The sequence below is a fragment of the Heptranchias perlo genome, chromosome 7, assembly GCF_035084215.1.
Source record: "Heptranchias perlo isolate sHepPer1 chromosome 7, sHepPer1.hap1, whole genome shotgun sequence".
In the NCBI taxonomy this organism is placed as follows: Eukaryota; Metazoa; Chordata; class Chondrichthyes; order Hexanchiformes; family Hexanchidae; genus Heptranchias; species Heptranchias perlo.
This window is the reverse complement of record NC_090331.1, coordinates 89,285,579-89,307,052: the sequence shown is the minus strand read 5'-3', so window position 1 is coordinate 89,307,052 and position 21,474 is coordinate 89,285,579. Positions and strand designations below refer to the sequence as shown.

Sequence of the window (21,474 nt, the reverse complement as noted above, 5' to 3'; positions counted from 1 at the left end):
TAGCTCGCCAAAACTCACTGTCTCTAAGACTTGCATATTAGACCATTCATTTTGTGTGAGATACTGGAGAACTGCTGCCATCTGTGGAACCAGTTCCCCCCTCTACCCTTAGCACTTTCAGGAAAGCAAGGAAGATGATTGCAATTACTTTCTCGGAGTGGGTATTGACACCACGGTGTCAACCAATGAGTTGGAGGTGGGGCAGGACTCACCGCAGACTCTAGTTTACTGCAGAGTCTATTCAAACAGAGTCCCTATGCACTACAGCAAACAGAGTCTATTCAGAGTCCCTATGCACTACAGCAAACAGAGTCTATTCAAACAGAGTCCCTATGCACTACAGCAAACAGAGTCTATTCAAACAGAGTCCCTATGCACTACAGCAAACAGAGTCTATTCAAACAGAGTCCCTATGCACTACAGCAAACAGAGACGATTTACTCAGCAACAGAGACGATTTACTCAGCAAACAGAGTCTATTCAAACAGAGTCTCTATGCACTACAGCAAACAAAGACTATTTACTCAGCAAACAGAGTTTATTTATTCAGCAAAGTCTAATTAAACATAGTCTCTAGGCATACAGCAGAGTCCATTTACCCAGCAAACCTTGTCTATTTAAACAGTCTCTACCTTCTAAAGCAAATAGAGTCTATTTACTCAGCAAACAGAGTCTATTTAAATAGACTCTCTATGAATTACAGCAAACAAACTCAAGACGGACAGTCTCCCCACGAAAGCAGGATTATTTCTCCAGCAAAATGCAGTGAGTGGAGGATAGTTAAATAATACAAATGATGTGTGTAAAATCAATCCCAGTCACTCACAGCAGTGCGGTCTCCAGGCGTGATTGACAGGGGAATTACCCAATCATCTCCATTCTGGCCAGGAATAGTGGTGTCACTATATGCAGCCTTATTTTTTTAAATGGGGATTTAAATATTCCATTTGTCGGTCAACCTTACTGAGCCCAAATACACTTTTAAAAATGAAACAAAATGAACAGGCTGTACCTTGTGCCGTGTTCCTCCTGATTCCTTCACGAACGTCCAGTTGACTCCGTTCATGCTGTAGGCCAATTTAAACTTCCGCACGAAAGCCTTGTTCTCCCCTGCCGTCCCGCCGTCCCCCACCGATGCTCCTCGCGCCCCCTGGATGATGATGGCGCTGACGGTCTTCGGGACGGGCAGGGCCACCTGGAGCCACTCTGTGCCAGGAGGAGGGTGGGGCTGCCGTGGGTACCAGCCGGAGCGGCTGGCAACCAGACGGGCACTGCCCGGCAACCAATGATAGTCCCTCGTGGAGGAGGCCGTGATCTGCGAGTCGGGGATGAGTCCGGAGAGCATTCCCAGCGTATCGGAGCAAGGCGCATCTGTTAGAAGAGAGAGAGTCAACACGTGGTATTGGGGATACCTTTTACTGGAACTTAAGAGGCCTATGTGGTCTGCACAGGCACGGCCAAATCTCCAACCAAACTACAGATATAAATCACTTCTAATCATGCCCCACTGTCCTTGCCACCACCCTCCCCACTTCTGTAACCTCCTCTTGCCCTACATCCCTCTGAGATCTCTGCGCTCCTCCAATTCTGACCTCTTGACCATCCCTGATTTGAATCGCTCCACCATAGGCAGCCGTGCCTTCAGCTGCCCAGGCCCTAAGCTCTACAGTTCCCTCCCTAACCCTCTCCGCCTTTCTACCTCCACGCTCTTCTGTCTCCACACAGATGGATTGCATCAGCCCACCTGCCCATTTGTTCCCTCCCTAAACCTCTCTACCTCTCTCTCCTCCTTTAAGACGCTCTTTAAAACCCACCTCAACTGTCCTAATATCTCCTTATGTGGTTCGGTGTCAAATTCTGTCTGATGATGCTCCTGTGAAGAACCTTGGGACGTTTTACTACACTAAAGGCGCTATATAAATGCAAGTTCTTTCTTTCTTAGTCAGGCTCCCTATTGGAAAAGTCCCCGTGTGAATGCCGAGTGAGCACAGGATGGGATTTGGCTGTGAGACCATTCACAGTTGAAGGGCCATCTAGTCTCAGGTGAGCGACGGCCCTTGGATGAGATACAATACCAGAACCCCTCGAAGGAGACGACATATTCGGGAGAGAAAGGGGATGACAGAAAATCAGCGGGGAGAATAAAAATGGCAAAAGAAACAAAAGAATATCACGGTCTATTTAAAATCCTGTCTGGGTCACAACATTTCATTGCACATTAGCTTTGCATTAATGAGGAACCAACTGCCACAGTGCAGGCCATTAACTCGTCTTGACGTTTGCTTTCCTGGTTGAAGGGTAGAGGGGGGGGAGACATACTTGTAATCTGGCAGCCGTAGAGCTCGAAACGCATCGATATTCCATTTGTCCAGACCTGAGGCCTAATCCGAACAAAGCGAGCCAGGACAGGTGGGGTCAGTGTGTTCAGGACCACCTCATTACCATCCGTGTTGGCTGGAAATAACTAGGGAAAGAAATCGCTACTTTAGTCAAAGGTTAACACGTGCGTGGATTTGTTTAAAGCTGCCTCTTGTCATCCCTTAATCTCTCCTCTCCCAGTTCTAAATGTGCTGCTGCTACTCTAAACCAGAAATAATGCAAGAAGCCAGATTTTCAGCTAGTTAGCGATCAGGAGTGGAAACTTTGGCTGATTTTACCCTGTCCCTAATCCAGTGAATCCCAGTCGCAGACCCTTAGCTGCTAACACTAGGCACGGTCAGCTTACCCAGCACATGGTGTTCCTGGTACTGGAACATTCGAGTGTGGGGAAGTTGTTGTTGGCAAAATTCTTGCACGAATACTTAACTCACTCAGCTCAAATATCTCTCTCCGCTAATTTAAACAGGTTAACGTCTCGATTAAAATGTCAGAGAATGTAACTCTGACTCTCTAAATAGATTATGTTTTAATAACTCTGTGCATCTCTGTGCACCTATCCATACGTGTGCATGCATCTGTGTTCGTGCGTGTGTATTTGTGTATGTATCTGTCTGTATTTGTGTATGTGTCTATATGAGTGTTTGTTCCTATATATGTGCACGTGCATGTATGTGTGTGCCTGTATATGTGTGCATGTGTGTGTGTGTGTCTGTATATGTGAGCTTGTATGTGTGTGTCTGTATATATGTGCATGTATGTGTGTGCACATGTGTGTGCAGATGAATGTGCATGTGGGTGCCCGTATGCATGTGCGTGCATGTGGGTGCACAGATGTGTTTGCATGTATGTGTATGTGTGTGCCCATATGTGTGTGCACGTATGCATTTGCATGTATGTGTATGCCTGTATGTGTGCGCACTTATGTATGTGTGTGCACTTGTATGTTATCTCAGCAGCCTCACTCACTCAAACTAATGTTGCTGCTCGGAGGCAGGAGTGAGTGGGTAATCCTTCGTCTTGACCACCTGCGCATTCAGCATCACCTGGGCAAAGTGCAGAAAGGAAAATGTGCCGGGGAGAATCACAAGCCGGTTACAGAGACCGCTGGAGTTTCCTTCCGTTACTTTCAATAGAAGGAATATCAGGCAGGTCCTGTTAACTGACCTGTGAAACAAACATGGACCCTAAACGGGAGCAGCAAACAAATTTAAAAGTTTGAGGTACGGCCTGTACAAATCTTGCAGGAGGGATAAAAAGAAGGGGCCCACTGGGAGAAATACAAGATATCGCAGAAACACAGTAAAAAAAAGGTGGGATGGATTAATCAGGTGAGCTAAATGGCCTTCCTCGTCTGTAACTATCTTGTGATCTTGCGAGTGGCTGATGCTCTGCTGCTTACAAGTGGATGGCGGATTTCGGACACTGTGCTCGAACAAATCCTGACATGATCGCAGCCTCTGATAATGAGCCTTTGTTTAGTTCACCCCCTCACCCCACTCCGCCCAGGTGACAAATATCCAAGCACACAGGGTCCAGGAGCAGGCCGTGATGGTCCGACCATCACTCTCAAGATGTTGCATGTCACCTCATGCAATGTGTAAGGGGTGTCCTGCCCTGTCAACCCATGCCCTGTCAGAGTTCAGCTTGCAATCTGAAAGAAGGAGGCCTACAGTCAATATAGATCGGTGAGCACAGAGGTGATGGGTGAACAGGGCTTGGTGCGAGTTAGGATACAGGCAACAGAGCTTTGGATGACCTGACGATTACAGAGGGTGGAAGGTCAGAGGACGGCCAGAAGACCATTGGAATTTTAACCGCTGGCCTGCTCTGTCCCCCTCCCAGCGGGGGCAGTTAAAATTCCACCCCCCTACCCCCACCCCCACAGCCTCCCTTCTAAAAACAGGTTCCTCGGAATGACAACTGGGGAGTTTATGCCCGGGGTGGCAAGTTGAAAATCTGCCGCTTAATCTTCAAACAGCTGAAGGTCATAGCACCGGTGAGTTGCCGAAATGTGGGGCACGAGTCTTTTGGCTGCCGTGAATATTCACCGCAGGGAGAAGCTGAGGAATTACAGCCGGTGGTCCCAGTTAAAATAAAAACTCTGCTCCGCTTTGAAGGAGCAGTTAATTTAGGCTGGATCTTAGCAAGACCGGCGAATATAAATGGACTAATTATGCATTTGAATGCCGCTGGAACTGATGGATTTCACTTACAACTCTAACCTTTACAGCACAGTGCCTCTGGGATCAAAAGAATTTTGAGGCTATCTGCTGGAACATTAGTCTTATTCAAGCTAGAACAGGACTGCAGTTACCCAGCAGCAGAGTTTTAGTGCAAGGAGATTTACTGACTTTTCTTTTTGGTTTAAAGTGTAACTAGAATTTGACGTGCTGGAATTTTCCATTAAAGGGGGCCCGTGCTTGTCCTCCTCGCACAGCACCCTTGCTCAGCTTTTATTCCTTGTAACCGGCCTTGGCTTTAACCCCCAAAAGCCCTGATACATTTGATCATTGCCATTGTTTCTCTGCGTGTTGAGTGATTGATTCCTGATGCCTCTTCGGTCTGAGCTCTGGAAGTACCTTGGAGGTTTAGTGTCGTCCAGTCATATATTCAAATCACCATAGGCAAGTCTATTTAAACAGAAGGGAGCCTGCCAGTAGGATTCCTAGTTAAAAAGAGGTGATCTCACCATCCGGACCCCCATTTAAAGGAATGATCCCACCATCTGGACCCCCATTTAAAGGAATGATCCCACCATCCGGACCCCCATTTAAAGGAATGATCCCAACATCCAGACCCCCATTTAAAGGAATGATCCCACCATCCGGACCCCCATTTAAAGGAATGATCCCAACATCCGGACCCCCATTTAAAGGAATGATCCCACCATCCGGACCCCCATTTAAAGGAATGATCCCACCATCCGGACCCCCATTTACTGAATAATATGTTATGATGATTTAATGGACTGTGGTGGGGGTGCGGGGGGGTGACGTTAGAATATTTCATTCTTGGAGACTGGCTGAGGAAGGTACTTTTCCTGTGTTTGGATTCTTGAATTTATATTTTGCAAGACAAGAGCTTTGAAGTGATGATTCAGCGATGCCTATCCATTTAAGTCGTTTAGTGCCTCTCATTCTTGTCTAGCCTGGGCCAGTCTAAATATAGTACAGGCTATTAATTCGGCTCCATGGGATTGGAGGTTGAAGTTTGCCACAGGGACCTATTTTTCAAGAGCACCTGCAGAAGCCAAGAGGTGTCAATGAAAACTGTGTCCTGAAGGAAACCTTCCTGCCGCATGTACAGAAGGTCCCCAGTTACAAGTTACCTGTGTTATTTCCATAAAACATCGCAAAGCATGCGCCAGAAAGCTTATTCAGCATCTGGCCTGATTCTTTCTTCAGGATCTTGTCCCAAGTCGTGTCTCAACTGGCAGTGTACTGATTTTATTTTTAAAATGACCTCTTCATATTCTACACTGCTCCCCCGCCCCGCCAACCCCCCCTCCGCTCCCACCTCCCCAACTCACAGATGTCTCAATCCAATTCACCTTAGCTAATTTCCGTACAAATCTCTACATCTCTCTCTTCCAATCCCATCCCACATATTGCAGTATAAATGGGTTGTCCACTAAATGCAACCTGGTTTCTTTAAATTAGGGTTGAGAAATGTTGGCAGGTTTGAGAGTATAGAATCCAAGCCAGACATTCCAAGGTGAGCAAGAGGAAACACTTACATTTATATAGCACCTTATCAATTCTCTCACAACTATTTCAAGCCCAATAAAATTCTGTAAGGATTGTTGTTATGTAGGCAAGCATGGCGGCCATTTTGCACGGCAATATAGTTAGGGTTGCCAACCCTCCAGGATTCCCTTGGAATCTCCAGGAATTAAAGTCTAATCTCCAAGGCGCTGCTGCGAGCAAAAACCCAGGAGAACAATCATAGGGGCTTTAAAAAGGAGTGTTTTTAAAAAGTTTTCTTTGAATACTTTTGTTTGCTACTTATAAAAATTTCGGACAAGGGAGAAAAAGGCTGTTTGACTGATTAATTCAATCGAGTATCAAAGAGTCTGTTCCCATTCCAATTGGCCGTGGGAGGGCCCTGAGCCTGACGGATGGACCAATGGCAGGAGTACGGGGGGGCGGGGCAGCTCCAGGCGGGAGGTCATGTGATGAAACCTCCAGGAATATGCCCAACCAGAGTTGGCAACCCTATGTCTCCCCCATGTGTAGCATTAGTTGTTCACAGAGTATTGAAAGGCCAGATGCATTCATGGGAGGAGGAGAGGGGAGTGGGGGAGGGGGGGAACCATCAGTCAGGGCACGTCCCCCGCCCCAGGTGGTCTCACTCGGTGTCGGGAACATTCTGTGCGACCAGCGGTATGAATAACCAGTGGAGTCTATTCATCAAACAGGTTGTTAGAGGTCACTTATGGGCTCTTTAGTTTCCCTTTGCTTAAACAATTGCAGCAATAACCCTGCTCTCTCCGTTCAATTTAATTGTGATGAATGGAGAACTGCTTTACCGATACATTTTAATGCCCTCTTTACAATACGGCAGTACATTGGAATTCTATACTTGAATCAGTGTAAATGCAGAATTAACAAGCCTCAAGATGACATGGGGATTAGAAGCAATCTCCCCCTCTTCCCCTGCAGAGTAACAGATGTAAGTGGAAGAGACTCCCAGGATTAGCCTTGATTGATTCATTCCTTCACATAAGAGCTGGGCTCCCTGCCCAGAGCAGAGAGGACCCAGGGTTGAGTAGGCTGATCCCTGTATGGGGCGCTACAGTACTCATTATCAGTGCTTCTAGGCTAGGGATGGGAGAGTCAGCCAGGATTCCCGCACCTGATAGCTACCTAGTGGAAGTGTGCGCAAGAAGGTGTTAGCTGAGATTAGAATCAGGTTTGATTATGATGCCCCCCACAGTGGATTAGCTTGACAACATTCACTGTCAAGGCTCTCACGTGAATAATGGTTACTTAAGTAAGTTGCTGTACCCATGACCTGCATGACAACCAGTAGTCAATGCCTCCAAGGGGCTGTCACTGATCAAGAGACTCGAGTAACTGTAAACTGGACAGTAAGTTCTCACTGATCAAGAGACTCGAGTAACTGTAAACTGGACAGTAAGTTCTCACTGATGAAGAGACTCGGTGAGCACTACCGAACACAGTGGGCATTAGGTAGAAAATAATTTTGTTTTAATGAGGCTTCATATCAAGAAATGAGGACCAGGAACCAGAAAAGCTGGTAGCACAGGTCCCAACCATCAGGTTCAAACGCCCTCTCCAGGATGTCCTGTTACACAGGCGTGCTTGTCAGATTCCAGCCAGGTCACTAGAGGGAGCTGCAGGAAGTGCTTTCCACTCCTAGTGATGACGGTTCTTGTGCAGTCATCTCTCTCAGTGGCTTCTCTCCAACCAAGTACAAAATTAACTCCTGAGGATTGCTTTGGAAGAGTAAGTAAGATAATGCTTCAAGTTGAATAGCCCCTCATCACATCGGAAACATGTCAAAGGCCTTCACACTATGAGCTACTTTAGAGTGCATTGACTGTTGCTACATAGGCAAATGCAGCAACCATTCTGTGGCAGCACCATCCCATAAACAGCAATGAGATGAATGACCAGTCAATCTGCTTTTAGCGATCATGGTTGAGGAAGGAATATTAATCAGGTCTTTTGAGGCAGATAGGGCCATGGCTTCGTATCTCATTCGACAGTCAGATTTCTTATGTAGCCCTTGAGTTCTGGACCATAGCTGGCCTGTTTTAGTCAACACATATCTCACACGGCCACCGTGCTCAGTGACACGTTGCCTTTTGTCAGCCGTGGCTCAGTGGGTAGCACTCTTGCCTCTGAGTGGGTTCAAGTCCCGCTCCAAAGACTTGAGCACAAAACCTAGGCTGAAACTCCAGTGTAGTAACTGAGGGAGTGCTGGACTGTCGGAGGTGTCCTCTTTAGGATGAGACGTTAAACCGAGACCCCGTCTACCCTCTCAGGTGTATGTAAAAGATCCCACAGCACTATTGAAGAAGAGTAGGGGAGTTCTCCCTGGAATCCTGGCCAATATTTATCACTCAACCAATATTCACTAAAAAACAGAAGATCTGGTCATTATCACATTGCTGTTTGTGGGAACTTGCTGTGCACAAATTGGCTGCCGTGTTTCCTACATTACAACAGTGACTACACTTCAAAAGCACTTTGGGTCGTCCTGAGGTCGTGAAAGGCACTCTATAAATGCAAGTTCTTTCTTTGTTATTGCTTCACTGGGCCAAAAGAAACGATTTTAACTTTCTTAGGGCTGAATAGGTTACTCAGGTTTTGTGTTTTAAACGTGGGGCTCTGTACCTTTAAACAGTCACCCAGCACCCCTCCCCCAACATCCCCACAACCCGCTACCTCTGTGATTTCCAGTAATTCAAACACTCGTCCTTCATTACTGCTCCGTGTACTTTACAGCTTCAAGGAAAGATTCGTCATGTCCCAAGTGTTTATTCTGAAGGCTACAATTTGCGAAGGTCAGTCAGTTTACATCCTCTCCCCTCTCCCAACTCAGCCTTCAGGCACTAAGACACCTGGGTGTGGACCAGAGGTGGACATCTGTATTAGTGAAATCAGAATCTACTGCCCAGGTTAGAGCAATCAGCCCCTGACATTACATCCTGCTGTCAGCAATCACGGCACAGGCAGGATGGGCCAAATGGCCTCCCTCCTGTGCTGTACCCACCATGAGATAGATTCTTGACAATGGGTGGGGGTGGCGGGAAGAGAAAGGAAGAGGAAAAAGAATGAGAGTAAAAAGGATAGAGAAAGAAAGAAGGAAGGAAAGAAAGCGAGAGAAGGGCAAACAAAAGGGAGGACTGTGAAAAGAAGTCGATTAGTCATTTTTATCCTAATTGTTTGGATACGACAAGGAATTGATCTTTAGGAGCTGTCTCTACACTGACTGGGGTCACTTTCTTCTTCAACAGAAAATGAGTAACTCGAGTAACTAAATTGGACGGGGAATTCTCACTTGTAGAACCGCGCGTTGTAGAACCCACCTGATTTCCATCCTATTTCCGTGTGCCAGTAGTGTTTGAAAGCAACCCCCTTTTCTCATTCCATTGGTATACTCCCCCCTTTTCTCATTCCATTGATATACTCCCCCCACTTTTCTCATTCCATTGATATACTCCCCCCACTTTTCTCATTCCATTGGTATACTCCCCCCTTTTCTCATTCCATTGATATACTCCCCCCACTTTTCTCATTCCATTGGTATACTCCCCCCTTTTCTCATTCCATTGATATACTCCCCCCACATTTCTCTTTCCATTGGTATACTCCCCCCTTTTCTCATTCCATTGGTATACTCCCCCCTTTTCTCATTCCATTGGTATACTCCCCCCTTTTCTCATTCCATTGATATACTCCCCCCACTTTTCTCATTCCATTGATATACTCCCCCCTTTTCTCATTCCATTGATATACTCCCCCCTTTTCTCATTCCATTGATATACTCCCCCCTTTTCTCATTCCATTGGTATACTCCCCCCTTTTCTCTTTCCATTGGTATACTCCCCCCTTTTCTCATTCCATTGGTATACTCCCCCCTTTTCTCATTCCATTGGTATACTCCCCCCTTTTCTCATTCCATTGATATACTCCCCCCACTTTTCTCATTCCATTGATATACTCCCCCCTTTTCTCATTCCATTGATATACTCCCCCCACTTTTCTCATTCCATTGATATACTCCCCCCACATTTCTCTTTCCATTGGTATACTCCCCCCTTTTCTCATTCCATTGGTATACTCCCCCCTTTTCTCATTCCATTGGTATACTCCCCCCTTTTCTCATTCCATTGATATACTCCCCCCTTTTCTCATTCCATTGATATACTCCCCCCTTTTCTCATTCCATTGGTATACTCCCCCTTTTCTCATTCCATTGGTATACTCCCCCCTTTTCTCATTCCATTGATATACTCCCCCCTTTTCTCATTCCATTGGTATACTCCCCCCTTTTCTCATTCCATTGATATACTCCCCCCTTTTCTCATTCCATTGGTATACTCCCCCCTTTTCTCATTCCATTGGTATACTCCCCCCTTTTCTCATTCCATTGATATACTCCCCCCACTTTTCTCATTCCATTGATATACTCCCCCCTTTTCTCATTCCATTGATATACTCCCCCCTTTTCTCATTCCATTGGTATACTCCCCCCTTTTCTCATTCCATTGATATACTCCCCCCACTTTTCTCATTCCATTGGTATACTCCCCCCACTTTTCTCATTCCATTGATATACTCCCCCCTTTTCTCATTCCATTGGTATACTCCCCCCTTTTCTCATTCCATTGGTATACTCCCCCCTTTTCTCATTCCATTGGTATACTCCCCCCACTTTTCTCATTCCATTGGTATACTCCCCCCTTTTCTCATTCCATTGATATACTCCCCCCACTTTTCTCATTCCATTGGTATACTCCCCCCTTTTCTCATTCCATTGATATACTCCCCCCACTTTTCTCATTCCATTGGTATACTCCCCCCTTTTCTCATTCCATTGGTATACTCCCCCCTTTTCTCATTCCATTGATATACTCCCCCCTTTTCTCATTCCATTGGTATACTCCCCCCTTTTCTCATTCCATTGATATACTCCCCCCTTTTCTCATTCCATTGATATACTCCCCCCTTTTCTCATTCCATTGATATACTCCCCCCTTTTCACATTTCATTGGTATACTCCCCCCTTTTCTCATTCCATTGATATACTCCCCCCTTTTCTCATTCCATTGATATACTCCCCCCTTTTCTCATTCCATTGGTATACTCCCCCCTTTTCTCATTCCATTGATATACTCCCCCCTTTTCTCATTCCATTGATATACTCCCCCCTTTTCTCAGTCCATTGATATACTCCCCCCTTTTCACATTTCATTGATATACTCCCCCCTTTTCTCATTCCATTGGTATACTCCCCCCTTTTCTCATTCCATTGATATACTCCCCCCTTTTCTCATTCCATTGATATACTCCCCCCTTTTCACATTTCATTGGTATACTCCCCCCTTTTCTCATTCCATTGGTATACTCCCCCCTTTTCTCATTCCATTGATATACTCCCCCCTTTTCTCATTCCATTGATATACTCCCCCCTTTTCACATTCCATTGGTATACTCCCCCCTTTTCTCATTCCATTGGTATACTCCCCCCTTTTCTCATTCCATTGGTATACTCCCCCCTTTTCTCATTCCATTGGTATACTCCCCCCTTTTCTCATTCCATTGATATACTCCCCCCTTTTCTCATTCCATTGATATACTCCCCCCTTTTCACATTTCATTGGTATACTCCCCCCTTTTCTCATTCCATTGGTATACTCCCCCCTTTTCTCATTCCATTGATATACTCCCCCCTTTTCTCATTCCATTGATATACTCCCCCCTTTTCACATTTCATTGGTATACTCCCCCCTTTTCTCATTCCATTGGTATACTCCCCCCTTTTCTCATTCCATTGATATACTCCCCCCTTTTCTCATTCCAGTGATATACTCCCCTTTGATTGCCAGCCGTTAAAGTGATCACAGTGAGTGTTTATAATTCAGGCAAGTTTATCTCTTCAGGGAAGTGTTAACAAGCTACTGGGCAATCTATCAGCAAGGAGTTTGAGGTGCTGAAGCTGGAGTTACTATGTTGGGGCAGGGAGCCAGCACAGTCACTGATCCATTGCCTAAGTATTTCCTGGAGCAAAGTTGGATATTACAAAAAAATAATCAACTTCGAAAAGTAACAAGGAAGAAGAAAAATAAAGAGTGCTCAGTAACTGTCACGTCCTGACTTTAAAATCAACTCCTTCCGGCAAAAAGGCAGCCGATAAAGGCACAGGTGCTTCCGAATCGCAAACATAAAACAAGGTTTTATGTCATGTCTCAGGCCCACTCCCAGCATTCAATTCCGTCACTGGGCGAGTTTCAGAGCATGAGAGGAGTGCACCGGGAGGGAGACACTGCGAGGGAGCTGGATTATTACAGACACTGAGGGAGCTGGATTGTTACAGACACTGAGGGAGCTGGATTGTCACAGACACGGAGGGAGCTGGATTGTTACAGACACTGAGGGAGCTGGATTGTTACAGACACTGAGGGAGCTGGATTGTTACAGACACTGCGAGGGAGCTGGATTGTCACAGGCATGGAGGGAGCTGGATTGTTACAGACACTGAGGGAGCTGGATTGTTACAGACACTGGGAGGGAGCTGGATTGTCACAGACACGGAGGGAGCTGCATTGTTACAGACACTGCGAGGGAGCTGGATTGTTACAGACACTGAGGGAGCTGGATTGTTACAGACACTGAGGGAGCTGGATTGTTACAGACACTGGGAGGGAGCTGGATTGTCACAGACACTGGGAGGGAGCTGGCTTGTCACAGACACTGCGAGGGAGCTGGATTGTTACAGACACTGCGAGGGAGCTGGATTGTCACAGACACTGGGAGGGAGCTGGATTGTTACAGCACACTGCGAGGGAGCTGGATTGTTACAGACACTGGGAGGGAGCTGGATTGTTACAGACACTGCGAGGGAGCTGGATTGTTACAGACACTGCGAGGGAGCTGGATTGTTACAGACACTGGGAGGGAGCTGGATTGTTACAGACACTGGGAGGGAGCTGGATTGTTACAGACACTGGGAGGGAGCTGGATTGTTACAGACACTGAGGGAGCTGGATTGTTACAGACACTGGGAGGGAGCTGGATTGTCACAGACACTGGGAGGGAGCTGGATTGTTACAGACACTGAGGGAGCTGGATTGTTACAGACACTGGGAGGGAGCTGGATTGTCACAGACACTGGGAGGGAGCTGGATTGTTACAGACACTGGGAGGGAGCTGGATTGTTCCAGACACTGTGAGGGAGCTGGATTGTTACAGACACTGGGAGGGAGCTGGATTGTTACAGACACTGAGGGAGCTGGATTGTCACAGACACTGAGGGAGCTGGATTGTTACAGACACTGGGAGGGAGCTGGATTGTCACAGACACTGGGAGGGAGCTGCATTGTTACAGACACTGAGGGAGCTGCATTGTTACAGACACTGAGGGAGCTGGATTGTCACAGACACTGGGAGGGAGCTGGATTGTTACAGACACTGGGAGGGAGCTGGATTGTCACAGACACTGGGAGGGAGCTGGATTGTTACAGACACTGGGAGGGAGCTGGATTGTTACAGACACTGGGAGGGAGCTGGATTGTCACAGACACTGCGAGGGAGCTGGATTGTTCCAGACACTGCGAGGGAGCTGGATTGTTACAGACACTGGGAGGGAGCTGGATTGTTCCAGACACTGCGAGGGAGCTGGATTGTTACAGACACTGGGAGGGAGCTGGATTGTTACAGACACTGGGAGGGAGCTGGATTGTTTCAGTCTCAGTACAGATAAAGACTGGCCAGGACACGAGGGAGAATTCTCCCGCTCATTTTCATAATAGTACTGTGGGACCTTTTACATCCACCTGAGAGGGCAGACCAGGCCTCGGTTCAACATCTCATCTGAAAGACAGTGCAGCGCTCCCTCAGTACTGACCCTCCGACAGTGCAGCGCTCCCTCAGTACTGACCCTCCGACAGTGCAGCGCTCCCTCAGTACTGACCCTCCGACAGTGCAGCGCTCCCTCAGTACTGACCCTCCGACAGTGCAGCGCTCCCTCAGTACTGACCCTCCGACAGTGCAGCGCTCCCTCAGTACTGACCCTCCGACAGTGCAGCGCTCCCTCAGTACTGACCCTCCGACAGTGCAGCGCTCCCTCAGTACTGACCCTCCGACAGTGCAGCGCTCCCTCAGTACTGCAGTGAGAACCAGTGAGTGGCTGCAGGGAGGTCACTTGTGCGAAATGAATGTTCCCTCAACCATCATCACTAAAATAGATGATCTGGTCATTATCACATTGCTGTGTGTGGGACCTTGCTGTGTGTGAATTGACTGCGGCGTGTCCTACATTACAACAGTGAACAAACTTCAAAAAAGCACTTATATTGTCTGTAAACGCTTTGGGACATCCTGAGGTCGTGAAAGGCGCCATATAAATGCAAATTCATTCTTTCTTTTGCTCGCTGTTGGTGGTTGCTGTTTCTTTCCTCCAAAGTCTCAACTGTCACAACATTATGACGTTGCCTCCCCAGCTGACAACTGCACATCAACAATAAAGCATGGTTCCCTTGGAGACAGCGGTGCCCACCCACAGGAAGCCCTGCTCTGAGAGTAATTGACCCAGCTGCCACTACCTGATCAGAGACTGTTATTACACGGAGCCTGGAGCAGGCCTCCTCTCCCTCCTCCCACCACCCCCACCCCAAACCCCAACCCCAATCCCAACCCTCCGTGACACTCCGCAAACTCCCGGCTTACTGCTGAATTCCCTCAAGTACCCTGACACTGAGCTGATACCCGGGCCTCCCAGATAACAATAGAGGGGGGTGGGGGTTAACTGAGAGAGTGGCATGTTGACAGGATTGATGCTGTAAGTGGGAATGTGAGAAAAGGGGCAGGTTTAGGGTCAGCACACCAAGTACTAACTTTCACATCCCTCAAACCATTTACTGAGCTCTATTTGGGCAAAGAAATCCACCTTGTCTTGACAAAAGATCGGCAGCACCAGCTTCTAATTCCTTCTTTCACTGCTGTGTTTTGATGATTGTAATTTAATCTGTGACCCTTCAGACCCAAGGAAAAATCTCATTAACAGCACTTTTCTCAAAAAGCAAACGGTTAAAAAGAATTCTAGCAAACTTTCCACATCCTTTTTATCTATTTATTTTTAATTTTCAAAAATTATTTTTGTTTCAGTGGTGAATGCTCATTGCAGGTACTGGTCTGTTGTTCCAGGCTCTCATGGAATAAGGGAGCTGGACCAACATCAGTAGAGATACAGTCAGTAACACAGGGAGCTGGAGGAGGGGATACTGAACGACAGTGTGAGGGAGCTGGACCAACATCAGTAGAGATACAGTCAGTAACACAGGGAGCTGGAGGAGGGGATACTGAGTGACAGTGTGAGGGAGCTGGATTAATATCAATAGAGATACAGTCAGTAACACAGGGAGCTGGAGGAGGGGATACTGAGCGACAGTGTGAGGGAGCTGGATTAATATCAATAGAGATACAGTCAGTAATACAGGGAGCTGGAGGAGGGGATACTGAGCGACAGTGTGAGGGAGCTGGACCAACATCAGTAGAGATACAGTCAGTAACACAGGGAGCTGGAGGAGGGGATACTGAGTGACAGTGTGAGGGAGCTGGATTAATATCAATAGAGATACAGTCAGTAATACAGGGAGCTGGAGGAGGGGATACTGAGCGACAGTGTGTGGGAGCTGGATTAATATCAATAGAGATACAGTCAGTAACACAGGGAGCTAGAGGAGGGGATACTGAGCGACAGTGTGAGGGAGCTGGATTAATATCAGTAGAGATACAGTCAGTAACACAGGGAGCTGGAGGAGGGGATACTGAGCGACAGTGTGAGGGAGCTGGATTAATATCAATAGAGATACAGTCAGTAACACAGGGAGCTGGAGGAGGGGATACTGAGCGACAGTGTGAGGGAGCTGGATTAATATCAATAGAGATACAGTCAGTAACACAGGGAGCTGGAGGAGGGGATACTGAGCGACAGTGTGAGGGAGCTGGATTAATATCAATAGAGATACAGTCAGTAACACAGGGAGCTGGAGGAGGGGATACTGAGCGACAGTGTGAGGGAGCTGGATTAATATCAATAGAGATACAGTCAGTAACACAGGGAGCTGGAGGAGGGGATACTGAGTGACAGTGTGAGGGAGCTGGATTAATATCAATAGAGATACAGTCAGTAACACAGGGAGCTGGAGGAGGGGATACTGAGCGACAGTGTGAGGGAGCTGGATTAATATCAATAGAGATACAGTCAGTAACACAGGGAGCTGGAGGAGGGGATACTGAGCGACAGTGTGAGGGAGCTGGATTAATATCAGTAGAGATACAGTCAGTAACACAGGGAGCTGGAGGAGGGGATACTGAGCGACAGTGTGAGGGAGCTGGATTAATATCAATAGGCCTATATTCACAAGAGTTTAGAAGAATGAGAGGTGATCTCATCGAAACATATAAAATTCTAACAGGACTAGACAGACTAGATGCAGGGAGGATGTTCCCGATGGCTGGGGAGTCCGGAACCAGGGGGTCACAATGGGAACAGGGTACTGAGTTAGACGATCAACCATGATCATTTTGAATGGCGGAGCAGGCCCGAAGGGCCGAATGGCCGACTCTTGTTCCTATTTTCTATGATTCTATGATTCTATGAGTAGTGATACAGTCAGTAAGAGGATGCAGGGGAGAGGGGTTACCGAGTGACAGTGTGAGGGAGCTGGATCAACATCAGTAGAGATATAGTCAGTAATAGGGTGCTGTGGGGAGCGGTTACTGAATGACAGTCTGAGAAAGTTTACATGTACAGGCACGTGTATATTGAAACAGTATAGATTTGATTGATGTTTTTGTCTCTCTTGATAAAACTACACATGTCTGTTCGGTGTGGATAGCTGAGATAGGGAGCTCAGGGAATCCCTAAAGAAATTACTGTGAACCAGCTTATTCATGGTTCCATAACTGACCGCCAATATAACAAAGGCTCCATCGCACTCAAACAATTACTTAAGCACTGGGTGGGGCAAAGTTTGGCACACGGTCCCATCACCTCTGGAACCTACATCTGCACCCGCCGCAGAGCGACAGATGAGAGTTCCCTCTCTCCAATTGGCTGTGTGGGGTGATCCATCCCTCCGTGCTTGTGCCATGTGGAGCAGTACCGGAGGAAATTTGAGGCCTAGGTCTAAAAGAAAAAGGAGATGTGTTCCAGTCCCCTCCCACGTCCTGAAGTGCCGGCTCAGCAAAAATGTCAAAGGTCAGAGCCGTCATGGGAATGTAGGAACAGGACTAGGCCATTCAGCCCCTCAAGCCTGTTCCGCCATTCAATTAGATCATGGCTGCTCTGTTTCTTAACTCCCGTCTACCCACCATGGTTCCATATCCCTTAATACTCTTACATAATGAAAATCTATCAGCCATTACCTTGTGGTTCTTCCCTTGTCGATAGGTCATCCAGTCCTCTCCATTAGAGCTCACCTCCAGCTTGTAGGTGCTAACAAAGTAAGTCTTGGACGTATCTACGGAGATTGCCCCCTGAGTGGCAACGCCAGTCAGGATTTTCAGTATCCCAAGGTCCACCTGCAGCAAGAAGAGGAGGAGAAGAAAACCATACTTTTAAAACAAAACAACACCTTTTCCCAAAAGTCAAATTAATTTAGGCATTTTGTTCTTCAAAAGCAGTTAATGGCCCCAGTCTTGGAGTCCAAGGCTGGGGGATGAACAACAACAACAACTTGCATTTATATAGCGCCTTTAATGTAGTCGTAAAACATCCCAAGTTGCATCACAGGAGCGTTATCAGACAAAATTTGACACCGAGCCACATAAGGAGATATTAGGGCAGGTGACCAAAAGCTTGGTCAAAGAGGTAGGTTTTAAGGAGAGATTGGTGGAAAGGTTTAGAGAGGGAATTCCAGAACTTAGGGCCTGGATGGCTGAAGGCACAATTGCCATTGGTGGATCGATGAAAATCGGCGATGAGCAAGAGGCCAGAATTGGAGGAACGCAGAAATCTTGGAGGGTTGTAGGGCTGGAGGAGGTTACAGAGATAGGGAAGGGTGAGGTTATAGAGGAATTTGAAAATGAAGGGGTACTATTACCTTTCTCTGCTCAAACTTTGCACTTTATCTGAATAATGACAAAGCTTGAATCGCTTTCTTGCCCCTGCTCCCCAATCAATCAAACCAACTACTTGTAAGGTCTTTAAAGTAACTCCTTCAAAACAAAAACGTTCCGGGGTTGATTACTTTAGTCTAGCGAAGGCTCGAGGCCTTCAGAAGGCTGCAAAGACACTTGGGCCGGGTCTTAATGGTGTGGGTTCCGCCAGCCTGAGGCCTTTCAAGGGCCTAAAGGGAGAAATCCCCAGGCTAGCCCAGGAACTCCCCCTGACATGCTGCCTTGATATGGCGAGTGGTGGGCAGGAGATCCACTCCGAGCCCTCCCCCCCACCAACCACCAGGATTTAAAAGGGATGGTCAAAATGGGGTAAAATCCTGGTGGGACTGGGTTGCGTCATATTCCCCCCCCATCCCCCCCCCGGGGGCTGAAATCAGGCTTCTGCCTTCTCCAGCTCCAAGAATTTGGGGGCCCTAGCGATTGTGAGATGGGGCAATGGTGGCACAGCCCATGCCATCTAGCTGTGCAGTCTTCCCCATTCCCCCCATCCCCCCGCTAACTCCAGTACTAAAGATGGAGGAAGATTATCCACACGCAGCGATGGGCAGTTAACGAGGCTGCAACTGGTTTAAAAATGATCTTCGCCATGATAGCCGAGAGCAGGAGTGCCACATGTCAGAATGTGAAAATGTAATGAATCCATCAGGAGCCAAAATGCTTACTCAGATAATCATTAGCAAACTGCCTCAGACGGACCACTCAAGCAAGACAGGACCTGAGCCCCGTTCCATAATTTAATCAATTCATCACCTGCTTGCTTAGTGCCGCATAAACAATTTTGTTTTAAATGCTGGTTGGGGGAGGGGTGGGATGTTAAACTTTTATCAAACTGAGGCAGTAACACTGCCCTTCCCGTGCATCTCATTCGTAAAGCCGCTCCTTTCTCTCTTGCCGTTAACCCTCAAAAGGTTCTGTATTCGAGATTGGGATACAGGTACATGAGTTAATTTGAGACGTGACATTTGGTAAGTGTAACATGCTTGGGAGGAACAGGTGACTTTGGACCTGTGGTTCCCTGAGCTCTCCACCACTGGGGCTTTTCCTCACCTTGTCCGGGTCTGTTGTAGACTCATTAACAGAGATTGATTGCTATGATTAGTCTATAACTCCATTATCATTGTATCATGCGGCTACCAGGATGGTATAAGGCCAACTCATTGGACATTGGTCTTTTCTCGCCCAGCAATTCCTGTGTTCCTATCAGTTCCTGACAAGCAGAATAAATTAGGACAAGCTCTGCTGGATCTGTGGTAAAACCAGAGCAAAGTTAACTGGTCTCTGTCCGGTTTGTAGGGTATTACATAGAATGCACTTAAAATTTACAGCACAGAATCAGGCTATGCCGGTGTTTATGCTCCACCTAAGCCTCCTCCCACCCTACTTTATTTAAACCTATCAGCATACCCTTCTATTCCTTTCTCCCTCATGTGTTTATCTAGCTTCCCCTTAACTGCATCTATGCTATTCACCTCAATTACTCCATGTGGTAACGAGTTCCACATTCTAATCACTCCCTGGGTAAAGAAGCTTCTCCTGAATTCCCTGTTGAATTTATTAGTGACTGTCTTCTATTTATGGCCCCTAGTTTTGGACTCCCCACAAGTGGAAACATCTTCTCTACATCTACCCTATCGAACCCCTAAACTCTGGAATTCCCTCCCTAAATCTCTCTACCTCTCTCTCCTCCTTTAAAACACTCCTTAAAACCGACCTCTCACCTGTCCTAATATCTCCATATGTGGCTCGATGTGAAATTTTGACTGATTACGCTCCTGTGAAGCTCCTTGGGATGTTTTACTCTATTAAAGGCACTACATAAATGCCAGTTGTTGTTGTTGAGTGTGTAACTGTCAGCAGAGGACAACACGAGCCTGGAAGTGATGCACTACATGGTTGAATAGTCTACCAACAATCACTGTGCAGGCACGGACTTTGTGTAATGGCCACTTCGGCTTCGTGCTGCATCACTAGAGCAGTATCCTGACACATTCAGGAGCAATCGGCTAAATTAATTTTAAAGAACACCTAAAGTTTAGTTTGTTTGCACCTTCAGCCAGTGTGACAGATTCGTGTTTAACCACACTTGCTGTTTCTCTGTATTCATAGGTTTTTTGCAGTCATTAGGCCTAAACTTCCATAATTCTCAGTGCCCTTAACAATCTACCGTCACTAGAGTGTGAATTCCTCTCACATCTTTTTTTTAAATTCATTCTCGGGATGTGGGTATTGCCGCCATTTATTGCCCACCCCTCAGTTGCCCTTGAGAAGGTGGTGGTGAGCCGCCTTCTTTTTGAACCGCTGGAGTCCGTGTGGTGAAGGTTCTCACACAGCTGTTGGGTCTGGAGTTCCAGGATTTTGACCCAGTGACGATGAAGGAACGGCGATATATTTCCAAGTCGGGATGGTGTGTGACTTGGAGGGGAACATGCAGGTGGTGTTGTTCCCATGTGCCTGCTGCTCTTGTCCTTCGAGGTGCTAGAGGTCGCGGGTTTGGGAGGTGCTGTCGAAGGAGCCTTGGCGAGTTGCTGCAGTGCATCCTGTGGATGGTACACGCTGCAGCCACGGTGCGCCGGTGGTGGAGGGACTGAATATTTAAGGCCCCAAGAGGGTCTGGGAGAAGCACGGGTTCACTGCCGCCATTTTTACTCTGCTCGCGACCAATCGCATTGTCCGTTTCTCATCAATTCGGGTGTATGGACTGCGAGCAGTTGTCGGGTCCCGGTGACTCACGGTGGTCCTGAATAGACAATATGAAGGGTGTTTGGGGGGGGGGGGGAGGCGGGAGAGGGGGGATGATGGGTGGGGGTGGAGAATAGGGTTGCCAACTCTGGTTGACTGTATTCCTGGAGGTTTGATCACATGACCTCCTGCCTCCAGCCGCCCCATTCCCACCCTTGGTTACCCAACAGGTCCTCGCAGTGCATCACTTTCCTACGACAATCAAAAAGTGAATAGAGTCTTCATTTCCCGATTCAATGATTCTTGACTGTCAGTCGAACAGCCTTTTTTCTCATGTCCAATATTTTTCTAACTAGTGAACAAAAATGTTCAAAGAAACTTTTTTTAGAAGCACAATTTTTTTAATGCCCGTATGATTTTTCTCCAGGTTTGCTCGCAGCAGTGTCCTGGAGATTAATCTTTAATTCCTGGAGACTCCAGGCCAATCCTGGAGGGGAAAGGAAGAGCAGAGAGAAGGTCTACCTGGTGCTACGACTCTCCC

The 21,474-nt window shown here is 47.2% G+C and overlaps 1 protein-coding gene across 3 annotated transcripts in view; it reads right to left on the bottom strand.

The window, feature by feature from the left end:
* Nucleotides 1-21,474, bottom strand: part of LOC137323948 (neuropilin-2-like) — a 124,564-nt gene that overhangs the window by 48,288 nt on the left and 54,802 nt on the right. For all 3 annotated transcript variants that reach the window (XR_010963475.1, XM_067988094.1, XM_067988093.1), the window contains exons 7-9: nucleotides 17,502-17,657; nucleotides 2,320-2,464; nucleotides 1,013-1,371 (exon numbers count right to left, since the gene is read on the bottom strand). Coding sequence is in view for 2 of the 3 variants with exons in the window: in XM_067988094.1 (XP_067844195.1) it covers nucleotides 1,013-1,371; nucleotides 2,320-2,464; nucleotides 17,502-17,657 (660 nt within the window). In the remaining variant the exon portion in view is untranslated. The remainder of the gene's footprint in view (nucleotides 1-1,012; nucleotides 1,372-2,319; nucleotides 2,465-17,501; nucleotides 17,658-21,474) is intronic.